General features: G+C 32.5%; 1 protein-coding gene across 8 annotated transcripts in view; it reads right to left on the reverse strand.

The window, feature by feature from the left end:
* The window catches only part of LOC145293913 (DNA-binding protein P3A2-like), an 86,604-nt gene that overhangs the window by 47,654 nt on the left and 18,950 nt on the right, over window positions 1-20,000 (reverse strand). For all 8 annotated transcript variants that reach the window (XM_080140729.1, XM_080140735.1, XM_080140734.1 and 5 more), the window contains exons 2-7: window positions 18,144-18,374; window positions 10,449-10,563; window positions 7,926-8,061; window positions 7,106-7,255; window positions 3,028-3,186; window positions 2,323-2,571 (exon numbers count right to left, since the gene is read on the reverse strand). In XM_080140729.1, the coding sequence (XP_079996855.1) occupies window positions 2,323-2,571; window positions 3,028-3,186; window positions 7,106-7,255; window positions 7,926-8,061; window positions 10,449-10,563; window positions 18,144-18,369 (1,035 nt within the window). In that variant the 5' untranslated portion in view covers window positions 18,370-18,374. The remainder of the gene's footprint in view (window positions 1-2,322; window positions 2,572-3,027; window positions 3,187-7,105; window positions 7,256-7,925; window positions 8,062-10,448; window positions 10,564-18,143; window positions 18,375-20,000) is intronic.

A 20,000-nucleotide genomic window follows, 5' to 3' on the forward strand; every position in this document is an offset into this window, starting at 1 on the left:
CATTTCTATTAGTATTTTGTTTTATTTTAGAGTTTTAAGCCATTATCAAAACTCTAAAGATGACAAATTCATGCCAGCCATCTTGTTGTCGTTCAAACTTAGCAACTCGGCACTACTTATGTTTCAAATTAAATGAATACTCTAAGTTAAGTTAAAACATAAAAAAAAAACTTATTCAGCTAGGTAGAAGAGTAATTTATTTTATCTTTGGTAACAGTTATTTGTGATATAATCTTTTGTTAACAACGTTTTTTGATTTATTGTCTCTAATAAAACATTCCCAAATTTTCGTTTTTAAAAATAAAAAAAATTTTTTTTAAACTGGAGGAATCTAGTCGCACTTGGGAATCCTTATGTTAAACTATCCGACTTTACCAGCTTGTTATCACTTCATAAAGTTTGATACTTGAAACCAAAACTTTAAATAATAAACAATTCATTTATAAGTTTGCTGTAAAAATAAGAAGAAAACTTTTGCAGTTATTGATATAAATAGATATCAACATTTTTGGAAAGTTTGATAGAAATTTAGTTATCTAAGACTGTCAAGAAAAAAAAAAAGAAAATCAATTTGCCTGAGCGGTGGTGTATGTTTTTTTTTTCATTGAATTTAAAAACAAAAAAAATTAGCGTAGCTTGGGGTTAGAAGAAGTTTGGAAGATTCAAATGTAAGTGTAGAGACTGTACTTAGGCAGTGTTACACCAAGGCGACATGGATTCGTTGGTTTCACTTTTTTAACTGCCCAAACTTATTTTTTTGTATTTAATTTTCCATTCATGGTTTTTGATTTGATTGGTTGGAAAGAAGTTTCATCATTCATTTTTTTTTTTTGCATATATTCTTTGTTTTGGATGACTCACTGATTCTAATAAAATCAAGAGAAAGAAAGAAAGAAAGAAAGACGGACAGAGAGGGAAATAAAGAAATGGGGGAAGGGTGTTTACAATTTGATGAAACCAGGAGAAATATTTAATCATTTTACTGTTATTCTCATAGTAGTAGTAGAATGGTAGTATTTCTTCTACTAGTAGTGGCAGTGGTAGTATCTCTTCTATTTACCTGCCACAAATTTAAAAACAAAAAAATGTGACATCAGCCACTAATAGAAGAGAGTTAGCAGTCAGTCATCCTTTTCCCTTTCTCTATGTGGTGTCGCTAATGAGAGAGTTAGACATCTTTTCCTCTTTTTGAACTCTTACTTATGCTTTGTATATCTTTCTTTCTAGTTAGTTTAAATAACTTCCCACTAAAAATTCATCAGCAAATATTTTAAGAAAGGTTCAATAATTTACCGTTTTTAAAAATAAAATCACCTGGTGCTTGTTTGGATTAATCGGCTTTTAAAACAACACATTTCAGACGAAAACATTACATACTTACATGTCATGGTGAAAAATGAGTATAAATTCCAAACATTATGAAAAATGATCCAAAAAAAATTATAAGAAATTTTATTGTATGTTTTAATGTGGAAGGGATTTGTGGCCAATTCAGTATGACAAGCAAGGGAGATAACTTGACTTAAATTTGCAAATTAAGGAATTGATCATATAATGTTATAAATTGAATTAAAAAAATTCTTAATGCTGCAATATTTTAAGTTATAAATTTATTATATTTTTTACTAGAATATCTTGTCCTTTTCTTTTCCAGTTTTAACAACTAGTCCTTTACTTTTCCATGTTTAAACCTAACCATATTACTTTTCATGCTTGCATTTTTCTATTGTAATCCATGATTTTTCCAGGCTTCCAGTAAATTCATTTGTTCTTTGTTTAATTTCAGTCTTATTTTTTTTGCCCCCATAAACATAACATACATATGTAATAACAACGTTACTCATCTGCTTTCAATAAAATCCCCCCAATTATCTCCCTTTCATTCTTTCATTCTCTGTTTCACTTGTTACTTCTCTTTTCGCAAGAGCAGTGAATTGGTAGCAACAGTAGTCGCTGAAGTGATGTGGTTGCTATGGAAACCAATCATAAAAAACGTTGCTCACCTCCTTATGTTTTTTTTTTTTACGATTTTGAACACCAGTAAATTTATAACTTTTGTTTTGCTGAACGAAAATTGAGCTTTAAAGCAGTTCTAAATGACTAAAACTGCCACTTAACCATATATTCAAACACTACTGCGTTTGAATGATATTAAATTAGGATTTTAATGTCACTGTCAGCACAATAAATGGTTCAAATTTATAAATTGAAGGATTAAACAGAAACGGTTGAATCTGAAGTCAGCATAGCTAATTCCACAGTTGCTGGCAGTATCCATTATCCTGAAACGTTTGTTAGTCACAGACAACAAAATTTACTTACGTTGTGAACCACAGTTGCTTGCGTGCCGTCAGCTAAAGTGACTACGGCACCATTGGTAGCCGTTCCTGTGTCGATCTGAATGATAGAGACAGTTCCATCTGGGTTATTAATGGTTTGAACCATCGTTCCAGCATATTGGTGAGAAGGAGACACCAGGTTCTCGTCTATGAATTCTGGCAACATATCTTCACGGCAATGATATTTGTAACAGTTTTTTACTATTTGCCGTAATGCATGTGTCCAGGATACCTTGAGAAAAAAAAAGTGGGGGAAAATTGCATTGAATTTAATTTAAAAATAAAAGATCTAGACAAATAAAATGTAAGTCTGCCTCCCAGTATAAACACAGAAATTATCTTTGAACTAATCTGAGAGAATGATCCGTAGAATTAAAGACAAGATCACAATTTAACATTTTATATCAATTTTATTCAATCTTTGTTAAACATGCAATAATAGGCAACGTGCTAGTAAAACGAATCCATGCGTCTGGACGAGGAAAAAAGTTTGAAAGTTTGTGCTCCAAAGTAACAAAGCAATTGCTGACATTGGCTCAGATGTTGTTAAAAATCTCTTTGTGAGTTGGATGTTGCTCACACTTGACATATACTTAAGATGAAGACTCAGCACTAAAAAAGATGAAGATGTGATAGAATTTTATTTTCAAAATCAAACAAATTCTCCATGAATATTTCATAGACTTACTTTTCGTTTTTCTTCTTCTGATCTTGCATCACTTCGAACATTTGCCCAGGGTACATCGTCAGGCCACCATACTGGTCGATATTCTATTTTACCCCAGCCCGGTTTACTTCGACCTGTTGAATATTTTAACATTTCTGGGATGAACTGGCGAAGTTGGGCCTGCAAAATTAAATAAATAAAACAAACTTTTTATAACTATGAAACATGCTACTGCACTTCATAACGCAAATTAAAAAAAATTTTTTTTTCCTCTGTCAGTATTAGCTCAGGCATTAATGTCAAAGGAAAAAGTAAATCGTAAGCTAAATGTTTTGGTTTCGATTCTCTGTTGTGGTGCACAAGTTATTTATTTTTAAAAAAATTTTTCAAATCATTACTATATATTGAGTCCAATATAATATGATAATAAATACTAAATCTGCATTAATCAAAATATCATAGTTGAGTGTATTTTACGACTGGGCAACACCGGGTGGTGTGCTAGTTATTAATATTTTAATCATTTAAAATCATACCTTACATTTTTTTTTAATTATGAAACATGTTACTGTACTTCATAACACAGTGGTAAGGAGTCAGCTGAGAAAAGCTCCAGATTCCTGTATGAACTGCTCCATAAGTAAAAAACAAAAACATTTTAAAAATGATTAACTTCCAACTTTTGCATAAATTGCTCACAACTGACTTATACAGAAATTTTGGCGCTTGCCCAGAATTCACCTTAATTAAAAAATAAAAACACAGAAAATCTTTATGATGTACACATACCAGTCATGGAACGAAAATATCATATTCCAAAGATTACGTAAATTAATCAAGAAGTTTTTTTTTTGTTTTTTTTTTAACTATTAGGTTGGTGCAAAAATAGTGCTGTTTTTTGATGTCAACTTCAAAAGATCATAACTTCTTTCATAATAAACTTTATTAATCGAAATAAGAACCATTAGAATCAACACATTTTTGCCAACAAGAAACAAGTTTGTTTACTCCATTAGCATAGGAATCCGAAGTTCTGGAAGCAATGAAGTCATTGAAGGACGATTCTGTATCATCTCAGCTTTTAAAGCATTTTTCATGCTGGAAGTTGTCAAGAGGCTTGAAAAAGTGATAATTGGTTGGGAAGAGGTCTGGTGAACATAGTGGATGAGGTAGACTCTCGTAGCCCATTTCGTTCAGCCCATTTCGTTCAGCTTCTGTAGGGTCAGTTGAGCAACATGCGGGCAAGCACTGTCATGGAGAAGAATTGGTCAATCTCTGGCACATACGTTGAAACTTCTGATGCATTTTGTCAATTTGTCGGCAGTACTTCTTCGCCGTAATTGTTTCATTTGGATTCAAGAAGCTGTGATGGATGAGACCAGCTGCAGACCACCAAACAGTCACCATAACCTTTTTTTTGTGCAATTTCGGCTTCAGGAAGTGGTGGAGCTTCTTCGGCATCCAACCACTGTGCCGAACGTTGCCAGTTGTCGTAGAGGATCCACTTCTCATCACACGTCACAATCCACTTGAGAAATAGGCCATTTTTGTTGCGCCGAAGAAACGTAGGACACCTAAAAATGACAATTTTTTTTGATTATCGTTCAATTCAAGTGGTATCCATTTATCCAATTTTTTAAACTTCCCTATTTGCTTAAAATGGCGAACGACTTGAGTGGTCAACCTCAAGTTCAACAGCACCTCCTCGTGTGGTTTTGCAAGGATCAGTTTCAATTAAGGCTTTTTTTTTTATCAAATGCAGTGGGCTGGCCACAACCGTCTTTATCTTCGAGGCTCTCGTCACCATTGCGAAATTTCTTGAATCACCGTTGTTCCACATGTTCGTTAGTGGTTCCTGGGCCAAACACATCATTGATATCACGAGCTGTCTCAGCAGCTTTTCTATTCAGGCCATATGTCTTGTCTCTTGCTTTCAAAGTGCTGTTTTTACGACCACAAAAACTTATTATAAATAGAAACTTAACATGTATTCTTTTTAACCAAGCAGAAGTGCAGAACATGTATGCATGACAATGGCAATCAAAAATGTAAGGTATGATTTTAAATGATTAAAATATTAATAACTAGCAGGCCGCCTGGTGTTGCCCGGTTTTAAAATACGCTTAAATATGATATTTTGATTAATGCAGATTTCGTATTTATTATTATATTATATTGGACCCAATATATATTAATGATTTGAAAAATTAAAACAAAAAATAAGTAACTTGTGCACCACCACAGAGAATCGAAACCAAAACATTTAGCTTACGATTTTTTACATTAATGCCTGAGATAATACTGACAGAAGAGTTTGGTAGGCAAATTTTTTTAAACAAATATATGTATGCGTACATCAATATATATAGAAAGAGGTTTGTGTTTACTATAACCTTTTTACGCAAATATTATGCAAGTATAAATCATGTATAATATCTGCATGAATATAATTACACGTAATAGTTAACTAAAGATGATCACCCCATAAGAAAACTGAAAAAACTAATAGGGAATGAATTAAAATAAATGTTTAAAAACATATGCAAATTAGCTAGATCTTTTGCAAGTGAATGCAATTCCATGATCAATATATAACAAAATTGTATTTTCTTTTTAAATAAATAAAAAAAAAGAGTTTTTAATATGAATATCAATACACAAAAAAAACAAAAACAAATTTATAGGAGTATAGAAGATTATATATGATTTTTGAAAAGCTAAATGATTACATAGGTTCATCTTGATTAGAAATTTACTGCTGGACTTTGAAATACCCTTCCTGTTCTAACCCACAGAAGTTAAAATTAACACACATCTTGCTGCTCAACTCTCCACAGTTCTCTATTAGATGTGATCCCAAACAGTAGCTTCTTACATTTCAAGTGACAATATGTTTTGTTTGTGATGAAAAAAATAACAAAAAGAAAAAAAATTTTATATCAGAATTTTTTACATCCTAATCACACGTATCAGTTCTTTTGTGGACTGTTGTCCTCATCTTCAAAATTGTTGATGTTTCACTACATTTCAGCGAACTCGTCCTCTGACCTTCTTCAACTGCAACAAGATAGGAATGCGTAGTCTTGCAACTGTACCCGCAGTAATGACTGCCTTCCATAGTTGTTGTCTCACCACGTTTTGGTCAACTAATCTTCTGGCCCACTTGGGTAAGATTGAAACTGCTATCTTCAGACAATGCGCATCTAGAACTGTAGAGACTCAATGCTTCTATTCACTGTCCTACCTGAAGAAGGCCAGAGGATGAGTTGGCCGAAACGTGGTAAAACAACAACAACAATAACAACAACAACTAAGAAGATGAGGACAACAGTCTACAAAAGAATCAATACACAAATTATATAGCCTCATCTTAAAAGGACTTCAAAAACAAAAAATATAATCCAAACCATGAACTTTTTACATCAAATATTTTTCTTGAATAATATTTAGTGAACGTTTCTGAATTTTTGAGATGAGGATTGGTTATATGTATTCTCATCTTGAGTGTGATTTTCACAACGTTTTGGTCGATATAACCTCCGACCTTCTTCAGGTGTATCTTGTTGAACTCGGGAATGTTTCTGTTGAACTCGGGAATTTGGACGAAATTTTGAGCAGAACCTTTTATTTACTTCACAGGGGTAGCGTGCTCTTGTTCCGTCAGCCATGACTGGATAGAGGTCCTAAGTAATTCGCAAATGTATATTTCGGTCGCCCACACTGAGGATTGAACCTTCAACCTTCAGGAGAATATCACTTTTAAAATTGATTTTTCCCAGTACTCTAACCACTGCACCACAGGTCCTTGCGGACAAGATACACCTTAAGAAGGTCGGAGGTTATATCGACCGAAACGTTGTGAAAACCACACTCAAGATGAGAACAGTAGTCTGATGAATAATAATAAATATTTAGTGAAGTTTATTTTTGGGTTTGTTTGGACAGCGATTGAACTTGAACTCACAACCATTTGTATTTAACCCTCACCTCCACCGTTCCTCTTCTTCCACCACATTCTGATCAGATGAATGACACACACATGTCATTTTACTTGAGGTTTATGCTAATCCAAAGCTGTGAAAAGTGATCAACAACTTACCTGTGTCATTTTGTCGACAGGTGTTGGGATGCCATCAATCACAAGGCGGGGAAGTTTGTACAAGTTTGGATCTTCCTGTTGAGATGGCGGGGCTTGTTGTGCAAGAGCCAATTCCAAATCTTGCATGATGATTGCTTTGGAATTCCTCACCTAGAAACAAAAAGAACATGAACATTTTGGGGGGGTTTGTTTCTGTTCTTTTTTTTTAGAATGTGATCAGTCAGTCAGTCTCACTAATGATTGAAAGTCGATTTACAAATATTTATTTTTATATCATTATTATACTAAATGTGCGTTAACCAATGTCTATTGCCCTAAGGTTATTTTCCTATATACTTTAATGGCACAAAATACATGCTAAAATATATATCTTTGTTCTGGGATTGGGTTATGTTTGAAAAAATCTCATTTTAACTGTTCTACTTATCTATAATTTATAATTAGCTGGACAAGTCACCCATCTCTCTCTTGGCTATATATTTCTCTCACATATGTTGATTCAATCACTCTAACATTTGTTAATGTTTCTGTGAACATGTAGAGAAAGAGTAGATCTAAAACCATTAATATTAATTCTTGATTTTCTTGGCAACTTGTTCCAACAATTCAGTATTTCCTCTCAGTAAAAAATCCTACTGATTACAGATAGAGTACAAGGTGTAAAATTGTTTTTGGTAGAAAGGTTGATATTCCAATATTTTCACTTGATAGTACCTCCCCTCTTCCCATGTTGGTAAAAAAAAAATAAAATCCGTCCCTAGTTTAGATGAACCACTTGAATAAATGAATCATAAGCAACAATGGAGAATTGTAAACGTACAACAGTTTCTAAAGGCTGTGATCCGAACACTTTGAAAGACTGGTAATTATGATTGGTTTTCCCTGGTGTGCAACAGAGGATTACAGCTTGTTGGCCAACACGCGTCGAATATTCTTCTATAATAGAACGCAACTTTCTGCAAAGATGAAAAAAATAAATAAATTTAAAAAAAATTATTTTAAATAAATTGTGTAATATATATATATATATATATATATATATATAAGATCAAAACAATTGATGACAATTAAAAAAGAATCAACATGGAAAAAGTGAAATATAAAAGAAAAACTCTTTAGACTATGGCATTTTGAAACTCAATGCTTCTCACCAGAAGGGAAGAGCAAGGTTATATATATATATATATATATATACAGGGTGGCCGAAAAGTCCCAGGACACTCTATTTTTGATATTTTAATGCTGTTAAATATGATTGATTTTAATATTCTAATGTTGTTAAAACAATTTATTTCATTTATTTTTTCAGGTTATGACTGACATCAGTGTATTTACTGTTGAGGAGCGCTTACTTGCTGCTGTTTAATTAAAAATACATGTATAGTGTCCTGGGACTTTTCGGCCACCCTGTATGTATAAAACTGGCATAAGTACATTAGCCTAGAATTAAAAAAATATATATATACTATAGGTATACAGAGGCTGAACAGCTGGTAAAGAATCAAGATAAATAGAAGAAATATACTAAAATATAAAAATAAAATTTCTTTTTTATTTTATTTGCTCCAATTATCCATGTAGAGCTTTCTGTATCTTAACAGGTTATTGTATAAAGATTATTACTAGGAAGATGAAAAATAAATTAGATCACTGCTAATGATGATTTGGAATAAGCGACACTCATTCCATGCTAAGGTGGAAAGGTGAAGTAAGTGTTAAAGAGGAAATTGTCAAGCAATTTGATTTTTAATAAGTGAATATCAGAGAACGAAAAAAATAAATAAATTCAAATATTAAGAAAATGCAAAAACTTTAATGATGCAGAAATACATAATTATATGGAGCAATTGTAATAACATGAACTAGTATAAAGTGAAAAAAGAAACTTCAACGTCATTTTGACTGAACAGATCTGCTGAGATTCGTGTTTGAGTAATTTGGAATATCAGAACGTTAATGATTGAACCAGATTAATCACACAGTGTTATTGTGTATAATACATGTAATGGTCATTGAATTGGATATTCAATCCAATATGTCAGTATTCATCAAAATTTAAATAAAAAAAATTTACATATAAATATAAGCTGGTAACATTTAATAGAATATTTGAACCTTATTTCTGTTTGTTTTTTTTTTACTGAATGGATAAATAGAAGATGCCATGTTTTATTTTTTCAAATGTTTTTTTTAATCATTCCGTAATTATATTATGTTATTCCTGGATACATTTGTAACCAGCTAATCAAAGCCGTGTAAAAATTAAGAACATAAGCTTCAAAGAGCAATTTATAAGTTATATTGGGTGAAAGATACTGATAGTGAATCAACAAATAATGGTCGGAACAGGATAATGTATCCAACTGGAACAACTACATCGAGGACATTGTGAAGACTGCTGTAAAGAAAGTAGGTTTCTCTATTGTGCCAGAAGATTACTCACACCAGAGAGTATCCTGTACCTTTACAAAGCCACAATGCACTTATTGTTACCACATCTGGGCTGGTGCATCTACCATTAGTTTTCTCTTGGATAGGGTCCAAGAAAGAGTCTTCAATCTAATAGGTACCACTTTGTCAACTAAGCTTCAATCCCTGTCCCATCATCGTAATGTTGCATCTCTGTGCCTGTTTTACAAGTATTTTAATGGAATCTGCTCTCGTGGACTCGTTACACTTGTGCTCCCTCGATGTCATATTCCAAAAACCACATGGGTTTGGCTAGTAACTTTTTTATTTTGCTAGTAAATGAAAGTATTTACTTGTCAAAGGTCAACTGAAGATAAAGTTGATAGAGCCCGATATACACACACACACACACACACACACACACGATAATAAGTAGTGAGACTACACATTTGCAACAAGAATAAGCTTCTAAAATTCATACTAGAATTGTTCATAAGAATCCATGGGACAATGGATAAAAATGCAAAGTACAAATAAGTTATAAGAAGATTAAACGTTCAATCCTCAGTAAGGGCAACAGTAAAAATAGAATTGCTTGACGATTTCTACCCAGTCATAGCTGACACAATGAGAGCAAGCACAGATTAAATAAGGAGTTCCAGTCGAAGCTACATACAGATTCCCGAGTTTGACAAGATGCATCGGAAGGTCAGAAGTTACATTGTCAGAATAATATCAAAGATGAGAACAACAATCTGAATAATCCAAATCTGTAAATTTTAAAAGTTGCTCAATAAACAAGAAAATTTTAAAATTTGGTCGAGGAAAATTCCCGTCACCATGGTGTTAAGGGCAGTAATAGAACAATGAATAGAAAGAATTGTATGAATTTTGATTGTATCGGTGTGGTAAAACGATTTAGTAATTTACTAACCTGAGAAGTCTTGTCTGTTGTCGTCTTCGTATGGATGGATTTGTTTCAAAACTGTGCATCCGTCGTCTTTTTCTACTCGTTGCAATTGCAGCTGCAGCTGCAACTCCAACTGGGCCTATAATTGAAAAGAAATACAAAATCAACCATTATCCTCGAATAACCTTTAAATGGTAAGTAAAAAAAATGTTTTGGAAGTATCTATTTTGTAAATAGTCTTTAAAGAATATACTGTATTTGACCCATGGATGTAACTCTGACAAGTCCTACTGCCCCGTTAGCAATAATGATTCCACAGTAGGGAGCACCAATTTCAATATTTAAGTAATTCATTTCCTCAAATAACTACTAAGTTTTGAAGCAAACATTTTTACATTTTTCAGACATACATAAAAATATCTCCTTTGCAAATTGATGCTTTTGAATTCATTATATTTCTCGTGTTTATCATATAACAGGAAATGTGAGCTGATGAACTTATTACACTTGTGTCCCCCTTCACTTACATGCCTCCGACAAATCTGTTTAACAACAAAATCCCATTTCTTAACTGTCCCTAGATGTCGGCAAGCCTTCTATCCTAATCGCTTATTTCCACGGACTGCTAGACTTTGGAATTCCTTCCCTGTTACCTGCTTCTCTGACTGTACTGACATGCTGAAGTTTAAATGTAATGTAAACTAACATCTCACTCATTTCCTCTAAACATGGTCTCAAATAGTAGCTCCTTCTATCCAAATGGCAATAAGCCTTGTTTATGGGGAAAACATGACTTTAAAAAAAAAAAAAGAAAGAAATGAAAAAATTAATTTTTCTCTCTCTCTCACATTTAAGTATAAACCTAAAAACAGTTTTCCCTAAAAATGTCTCCCTAATATCATCTCCTCCCAAATTGGTACGCCTAAAAGAGAGCACTAAAGGACTGACGAGATTATCAGTTGGATGATGAAAAATATGAGACGATTGAAAACAATGAATAGAATTGACAGTTCGACAAGTAATTGTTGACATTGGACTTGAAGTAACGATACTATTGACCATAAAACGCTTTAGATAATAACAGATTTCAAGGTACGAGGCGCATTCAATAATTTCCAGACTTTTCTTGTACAGGCATTTAAAATTGTTGCAGACTCTTGAAAATTCATCTTATGAGATGACTGACCAATTTTTAGGATTTCAGATTTAAATGAATAGCTACAGCACAGCCAATTGTCACAGCTGGTGAATTTTAAAAATGCAAGCTGGACATGAGGACACTTTAGGAGAACGATATGCAATGAAATTATGTTTTAAACTTGGAAAAAAATGCCACAGAAACTTATGGACTGGTTTTGGACCATCTTGCATAAATCAAGCATCAGTTTTTGAGTGGCATAAGAGATTCGAAGAAGGCAGGGAGTCTGTGAGGGATGATGAGACCTGTGGGGGGGGGTAAGAAAGTCAGAACACCAGAGTTGATTGGTCAAATAAAGAATTTCATGAATAAGTTTGACACATACAATTATTCGCAGGAAACTGAAGATGTAGAAGATTTGCGCAAAGTTTGTCTTAAGGATGCTCCATCCTTGTCGCAGACTATTTCAGAAAGATGGGCACCCTCTCTATAGTTCAGACCTTGCTTTCTGCGACTTTTAGTTATTTCCTAAGCTCAAGGAAAACCTTAGCGGCTGTTGTTATGAGCCAATTGAGGAGATGAAAGAGGCTGTGATAAGGGTCATTGACACACTCACACAAGAACTTCCATAGGACCTCCCAGAAGTTGTTGGAATGGTACAACAAGTGCATTGCAGCCGGAAAAGATTACTTTGAAGAGGACGAGAGTTTCATGTGTGTATTATAAATAAAAGTGGTCATACGAAAAACGTCTGGAAACTTATTGAAGGCACTTTGTAGTTCTACTAAAATAGTAATATTTTAACAGTCAAAACATTTTAAGTCCTCAAAATACCACCATTTCGTTCAGAAATGAATATCCTTTCAGATGCATAAATAATAATCTACATAATATAATTGAAGAATTTTAAGCAAATAAAGTGATGTTAATGCTATTAAGCATCTATTTTGGTAACTTTTTTTACAAACCTTTTGCTAATTGAAAATTTTGGTGCCACACCTCTATGAGGAATTTTGCCATGAGATTTGGAAACTAATCAGAAATAACATTAATCTCACTTACTGTTCAATTATAAGCTATGAGCCAGCAGCAGCGGTTCTTTATTTTTAAATCAGTGAGAGTTTTGTAAGCTACTTTCACAGGTCTATTTTTGAAAAAAAAAAAACAAAAAACAAAAAAAAAAAAACTTTTGTTTAAAATTAATGCGGTTTGTGGTTTTACTACAAAATGGTGGCTCCTTCAAGAAATACTGGTTTTCAAATATACTCAACTTTCAAACATTAATTGTAGGAATAAATTACTTTCTAGTCATCAATTTAAAAAAAACTAAATAAGATTTTATTTTTTCTTAGGTGATGTATGAATATCCTAAACAACTTGGTGAGGAAAAAAAATAAAACAAAAATAATTTAGAATTAGAGGGGGGGGGGTCAGTTCCGCATATAAATTTAATGTATAATGATCTCCCATTTCCAGATCATTATTGCCTTTTAGCACTGTAAATTCTTTTGATACTTTTTCAGTTAGTATATATAAAAAAATTACCCTATCACTAAATCTAGGTCCGAGTGAGAAGCCCACCTCCTAAAAATGCCATTAACCGTAAATCTGAGTGACAAGACCCCACTGGAAAACTCCTTTAACCACATCGCCAACCCTAAGTTTGAGTGGCAAGCCACCATCATACAAACCATCTTAAAACCACACAATCTATACTCCTATAAATTCGTTTTTCTTTTGTGTGTATTGATATTCATATTAAAAACCGTCTTTTCTATTTATTTAAAAAGAAAATACAATTTTCTTATATATGGGTTGTGGAATAGCATTCACTAGCAAAAAATCTAGCTAATTTGCATATTCTTTTAAACATTCATTTTAATTAATTTCCTATTAGTTCTTTTGGTTTTCTTATGGGATGGTCATCTTTAGTTAACTATTACATGTAATTATATTCATGCAGATATTCTACATGATTTATGCTTGCATAATATTTGCATAAAAAGTTTACAGTAAACACAAAATTTTTTCCATATATATTTATGTATACGTATATATTTTTGTTTAATTTATCTATATATCTATAAAAGTGGATGTGTCTGTATCTGTGTACATTTCCCTATGCAATAACTCTGTCAATTTTAAATCTACAGACTCAAAATTTGATATACAGGGTACTGATATTTGGGAAAATCCTTGTGATCGGCTTTCGGCCAGAAATTTGGCTGTTAAGGGGTCAAAGTTAAACGATTTAACCTTTGAAAACCCTACCAAACTCGTCCGACAATTTCGGGTCTAAACACTTGAAATTTTAGATATAGGTTTCTTTGACATGGATCTAACTTAATAACTTGATTTGAGTCCAAAACAATAAATGTTAAGGGGTCATAATAGGAGTCAAAGTTAAAAAAAAACTTGACCTCTGCGGTATCTACTAAATTACTCAGACAATTTCTGGTCTAAACATTTGAAATTTTACATAAAGGGTATTCAGAGATAGGGCAAGCTTTTTAATCAGTTTGGGTTGAAAATTTTTAGTTACCAATATATAACTGTATGTATGTATGTATGTATGTATGTATATTTGTATGTTTGCATGTCTGCCTAAAACTTTCGACAAGACGCGACGGATTTTACCAAGATCAGTATCGTTTTGACCTTTCAGACGACAAATATTGAAAAATTGGTTAAAAACATTAATATCTTCACCTTCAACTGGGCACTTTTCAACAGGGAGGGGGGGGTCGCTTTTTTCGCCAATATTTTTGAAAGTCATTCTCTCCTTTCGATTGTCTAGCCTTAATTTAAACCTACGTCACTTCCGGTTTGGCGGTGGTCGTAACAGCAAAGACGTCAGGTTTTTTACCCGTTCTTTTCCTCCTTCGCGGTACGGGTTCGAGCCTGCCTTCCTACTACCATTTTTTTTTTTTTTTTTGCTCAACATACACATCCAAACACCCAGGCAACGCCGGGCTGAAATGCTAGTTATCTAAAAAAGAAAAGAAGACTCTGCACCCATTAAAAGAATGCACAGGTTTTGTCTCTCATAGAAAATGTTTTTAACTGCCATAAAATACTAGAATGGCCCAGAATCAGTAGATTATTTTACATTAAATTTATACGTGAAAGTAATCCCCGACTTTGAAATAATTGTTTTTTCCTTTTTGCTAAGTTTTCGGAGTATTTACATATAATTGTCTTTAGTCCTACCACTAACACATAAGTTTTCCCACAAAGACCCTTTTAAAACCAAACATAATCTTAAAAAAAAAAAAAAAAAAAAAAAAATGCACAGAATTTACTTCCCACAGAAAAAGAATGGTTAACTGCTCTAAAATGTTAAAATAGCTCTGAAATCAAAGGTTCTTTCACATTAAATTTTCATATTAGACTAGCAGGCTACCCGACATTGCCCGATTGTAAAATATGCATAAGTATCATATTTTAATTAATACAGAAACTGAGACATGTATATGCAAGTATTGTTTTTTCTAAACAGTTTACTTCTTGTAAGTAAAAAAAAGTACTCAAGCTGAGATCGAAACCAAAACCTAAAGACAGTGAGTCAAGTACGATGACCATTAGATCAGCTTGACACGATCTTTAAAAAGTGCTTTCAAACCTGCTTATTCTAATATAAAGAAGATGTCATGTTTCACAGCTGTGCATGTGCTTTTGTGAAACAGTTGACTAACAGATAAAAATCCGATGCCTCCCAAGTACCAATTTTTCAATTTTGATCCCTTAACAGCCCTTTTTTTTTGGATGAAAATGGATTAAAAAATGGATTCACATGTGTGAATACCCTATATACCAAATTTCAAGTTTGTAGATCAAAAATTTGTTGAGTATATAGGTTAAGAAGTGTCCTCACACACACATTCTCATTTTTATAGATATATCTTTTCTCTACTATTATATAAAAATCACTTTGTGTGTGTGTGTGTGTTCCTTCCTCATAGGTTCCGAAACGACTGAGCCTATCTTTTGCAAATTTCACACAAAGGTAATTTATATGCCTGGTAGTGTTTTGTACAGAAATTTATCTGATAAGTATTGAAAATCAAAAAAAATCCAATCTTAAAAATAGTCGATCTCTCATAGATAATAAAAAAGAATTTTTTGCAGGGGAATATTTTACATTACACCAGCCAAGGGAAATAATAAAATCTCAGGAAATCATTTCTTCTTAAAAAAAACCCCAACAAAAAACAGATTTATTGTCATCTGGATATATAGTTCAGTGGAAGGGCATTTGACTACAGATCAAACGATCCCCTGTAACTTGCCTGTGTATACCTCACCATTTCATTTTAATTTTTTCTTATTAATGAGTTCAATTTGTAATATTGGGAATCCCAGCTTAATTGCTATATAGGTAGTTTTAGAAATAGAAAGTTATGTAAGTATATTTTTATTTCCCATCAGCGAGTTGGCAGAGTCACAAAAGGTTAGGTTTGACAGGTATCAACCTAGAGAGAATGCACGGGAAATTAGGGATGACATGCACGGGAAATTAGGGGTGACACAGGAATTGTGGTCGTAGGCTTCTGGTTAACGACCACATGGGGAAGAGTGGTTTAGGCAGCAGAGGAAGCAGATTGGAGATTTCAGGTCTCTCCCGACAATCAGGGTTCGAGATGATAGGCTTGCCTTGAATAAAAAGATTGAAGCTTCAGTCCATCTTGTCATTAATGAATCTGTCAGCAGTGACCACTCCCCAATGTCAAGAAGATATCATCTGCTGGCCAAGGCAACCAGGTATGTACGCATTATACATTAGCACGTACACGTCTCGAAGACTTTCAAGGCAAGAAACGGTGTAAGGATAAGAATACACACCCACACCCATATATTTAAGAACACAGACTCTTAAAAGTACCCGTAAAAGTAAACGTAGAAGTAAAAGCGAATGTAACAATAACGTTTAGCAATAAACATAAGAGTAAACGATATAATAACAAATAAATAAACAGGACAGCAAACGTTTACGGTAACAAATTTACAATAAAAGAAGAGGTACCATTTAAAATTGCCACAAATCATTTTTCTGTTTACATATTTTAAAACTCAACATTAATCAGAAGTGACTTTTCCAGAGCATTCATTGTCAAGTTCAAATATCATCTGACGTGATATTGTAAACAGACACTGACGGAATTTGATGAACGACATTATCATTGTTTTTTTTTTATTTTATTTTTTTTGCGAATTAGTTGACCTGGCAAATTATTCCTCGTAATATATAATAATCAAAAGAAGATTGATTCTTTAATAATGCATACACAATCTGCAGAAATCAAAATATCATGTTTAAGCGTATTGTACGACAGAGCAATGCCAGATGACCAGCTAGTAAATTGATACTTTTATTTTATTTTTTTAATTTCTGCCAAGTTTTTCAGGGTGTTCATATGTAATTGCTTAAAAAAAAGAGAACTACTTATTTTGGAGAGGCAGGAAGAGGGCGATTTAATTGAAGGTGTTAATCTACAATAATACCAAAGAAATCTTTCAATTTATTCATTTTTAAACAGTCCTAGTATTAGACTTCAGTTTCTTGTACATAAAATGCATTATAATTCAACTTTGAGTTTTCTTTTGTTTTTAACTCACGGGGGCGTCTGGCTTTGCCCCGGTGTTTAGATGGTGTAGTAAGGACCTTTGGGGGAGGGAGGTCAAAACAACAGTAGCGGGGCTGCCCGGGTGTGTAGGTTGTGTAGATGTGAAGATGGTGACGCAAAAACCGCCCCCCTCCTTGTAAAAAACTGCCCAGTTGAGGGTGAAGGAATTAATGTTTTTGGCCAATTTTTCGATATTTGTCGTCTGAGATGTCAAGCTTCAAAACAATACTGATCTCGTTAGGATACGTTGTGTTTGTCGAAAGTTTTTGGCAAACATACATTCACACAAACCGGCGATTGAGATTATTTATATTATAGATGTCCAAATTGGAGTCAGCTCAGCATTGCAACCACCTACAGGTGTACAGACATGTTGCATAAAGCTTTGGTTGGATAAGCAGATGTAGAAACATCCCAATTAAGGGTAAGTGAGGAAAAGGTAGGTTAAGAAGGAGTTTGAATGATTCTGTCAAAGATAATCTCAAACAATGTCACATGGAAACCAATGTAAATGACGAAAATCACTTTGTGTTGCCATCACCAATGTTCCACTCAAATCTGATGTAGAAAGAGACATGTGAAACAGAAGGAAATGTGTGCAAGACAGTAGACTTTGATGATATGGCCACATTGAAATAATTGATGAGATTGTTTGGGTTAGTGGACGTACAACAGTTGAGGTAGCAGAATCAATTGGCAGGAGAATGGCAAGGTAACCATGAGAGGAAGTGGTAAGGATGGATTTGAGAGAAAGAGGGATAAATAAAGACCTGGTCAGAGATAGGTTGGTTTTGAAGTAAAATTTCTAAAAGTCATCCACCATATGCTAACATGTAAAACAAACGTTAAACTGAATATGATGATGATGATGATGATGATGATGATGAGTTTCACTATACTTTTACAAAAAAAAACCCCCAAAAACGTAAAACTAAAACAAAAAAAAAAAAGACATACCAGCTGCGGCAAGTTGTGCTGTGACATCATCATTCATCGGACTCGTAAGTAAATCCGTCTCGTCAAAATGGTGACCCTCTTGCGAACTGGATTCGCTTATGTCGTCGCTTAACATACCAGAGCTCATGGGAGACGTGCTGATTGTCGTCATTCCCCCTACAGCTGTTCCACCTCCTCCTCCTCCTCCTTGCATTCCAATGGAGGAAGTGGTTCCTAAACTGTTCATTGGATCTATGAAAGACAATCAAGAAAAGAGGAACATAGAGAGGCATGGGAATTGGAATATAAGATCCAAATTGGAAGACATATTAATTAAAAATTGGAAGACATTAAGTAAAAATTGGAAGACATATTAAGTAAAAATTGGAAGACATATTAAGTAAAAATTGGAAGACATATTAAGTAAAAATTGGAAGACATATTAAGTAAAAATTGGAAGACATTAAGTAAAAATTGGAAGACATTAAGTAAAAATTGGAAGACATTAAGTAAAAATTGGAAGACATATTAATTAAAAATTGGAAGACATATTAAGTAAAAATTGGAAGACATATTAATTAAAAATTGGAAGACATATTAAGTAAAAATTGGAAGACATATTAAGTAAAAATTGGAAGACATTAAGTAAAAATTGGAAGACATTAAGTAAAAATTGGAAGACATTAAGTAAAAATTGGAAGACATTAAGTAAAAATTGGAAGACATTAAGTAAAAATTGGAAGACATTAAGTAAAAATTGGAAGACATTAAGTAAAAATTGGAAGACATTAAGTAAAAATTGGAAGACATATTAAGTAAAAATTGGAAGACATATTAAGTAAAAATTGGAAGACATTAAGTAAAAATTGGAAGACATTAAGTAAAAATTGGAAGACATTAAGTAAAAATTGGAAGACATTAAGTAAAAATTGAAGACATTAAGTAAAAATTGGAAGACATTAAGTAAAAATTGGAAGACATTAAGTAAAAATTGGAAGACATTAAGTAAAAATTGGAAGACATTAAGTAAAAATTGGAAGACATATTAAGTAAAAATTGGAAGACATATTAAGTAAAAATTGGAAGACATATTAAGTAAAAATTGGAAGACATATTAAGTAAAAATTGGAAGACATATTAATTAAAAATTGGAAGACATATTAAGTAAAAATTGGAAGACATATTAAGTAAAAATTGGAAGACATTAAGTAAAAATTGGAAGACATTAAGTAAAAATTGGAAGACATTAAGTAAAAATTGGAAGACATATTAATTAAAAATTGGAAGACATATTAAGTAAAAATTGGAAGACATATTAAGTAAAAATTGGAAGACATATTAATTAAAAATTGGAAGACATTAAGTAAAAATTGGAAGACATATTAATTAAAAATTGGAAGACATATTAAGTAAAAATTGGAAGACATATTAATTAAAAATTGGAAGACATATTAATTAAAAATTGGAAGACATATTAAGGTAAAATTGGAAGACATATTACGTAAAAATTGGAAGACATTAAGTAAAAATTGGAAGACATTAAGTAAAAATTGGAAGACATTAAGTAAAAATTGGAAGACATATTAATTAAAAATTGGAAGACATATTAAGTAAAAATTGGAAGACATATTAAGTAAAAATTGGAAGACATATTAAGTAAAAATTGGAAGACATATTAAGTAAAAATTGGAAGACATATTAATTAAAAATTGGAAGACATTAAGTAAAAATTGGAAGACATATTAATTAAAAATTGGAAGACATATTAATTAAAAATTGGAAGACATATTAATTAAAAATTGGAAGACATATTAATTAAAAATTGGAAGACATATTAAGTAAAAATTCAAAGACATATTAAGTAAAAATTGAAAGAAA

Source organism: Euprymna scolopes, chromosome 15 (assembly GCF_053919585.1).
Source record: "Euprymna scolopes isolate OS-2025 chromosome 15, ASM5391958v1, whole genome shotgun sequence".
Classification (NCBI taxonomy): Eukaryota; Metazoa; Mollusca; class Cephalopoda; order Sepiida; family Sepiolidae; genus Euprymna; species Euprymna scolopes.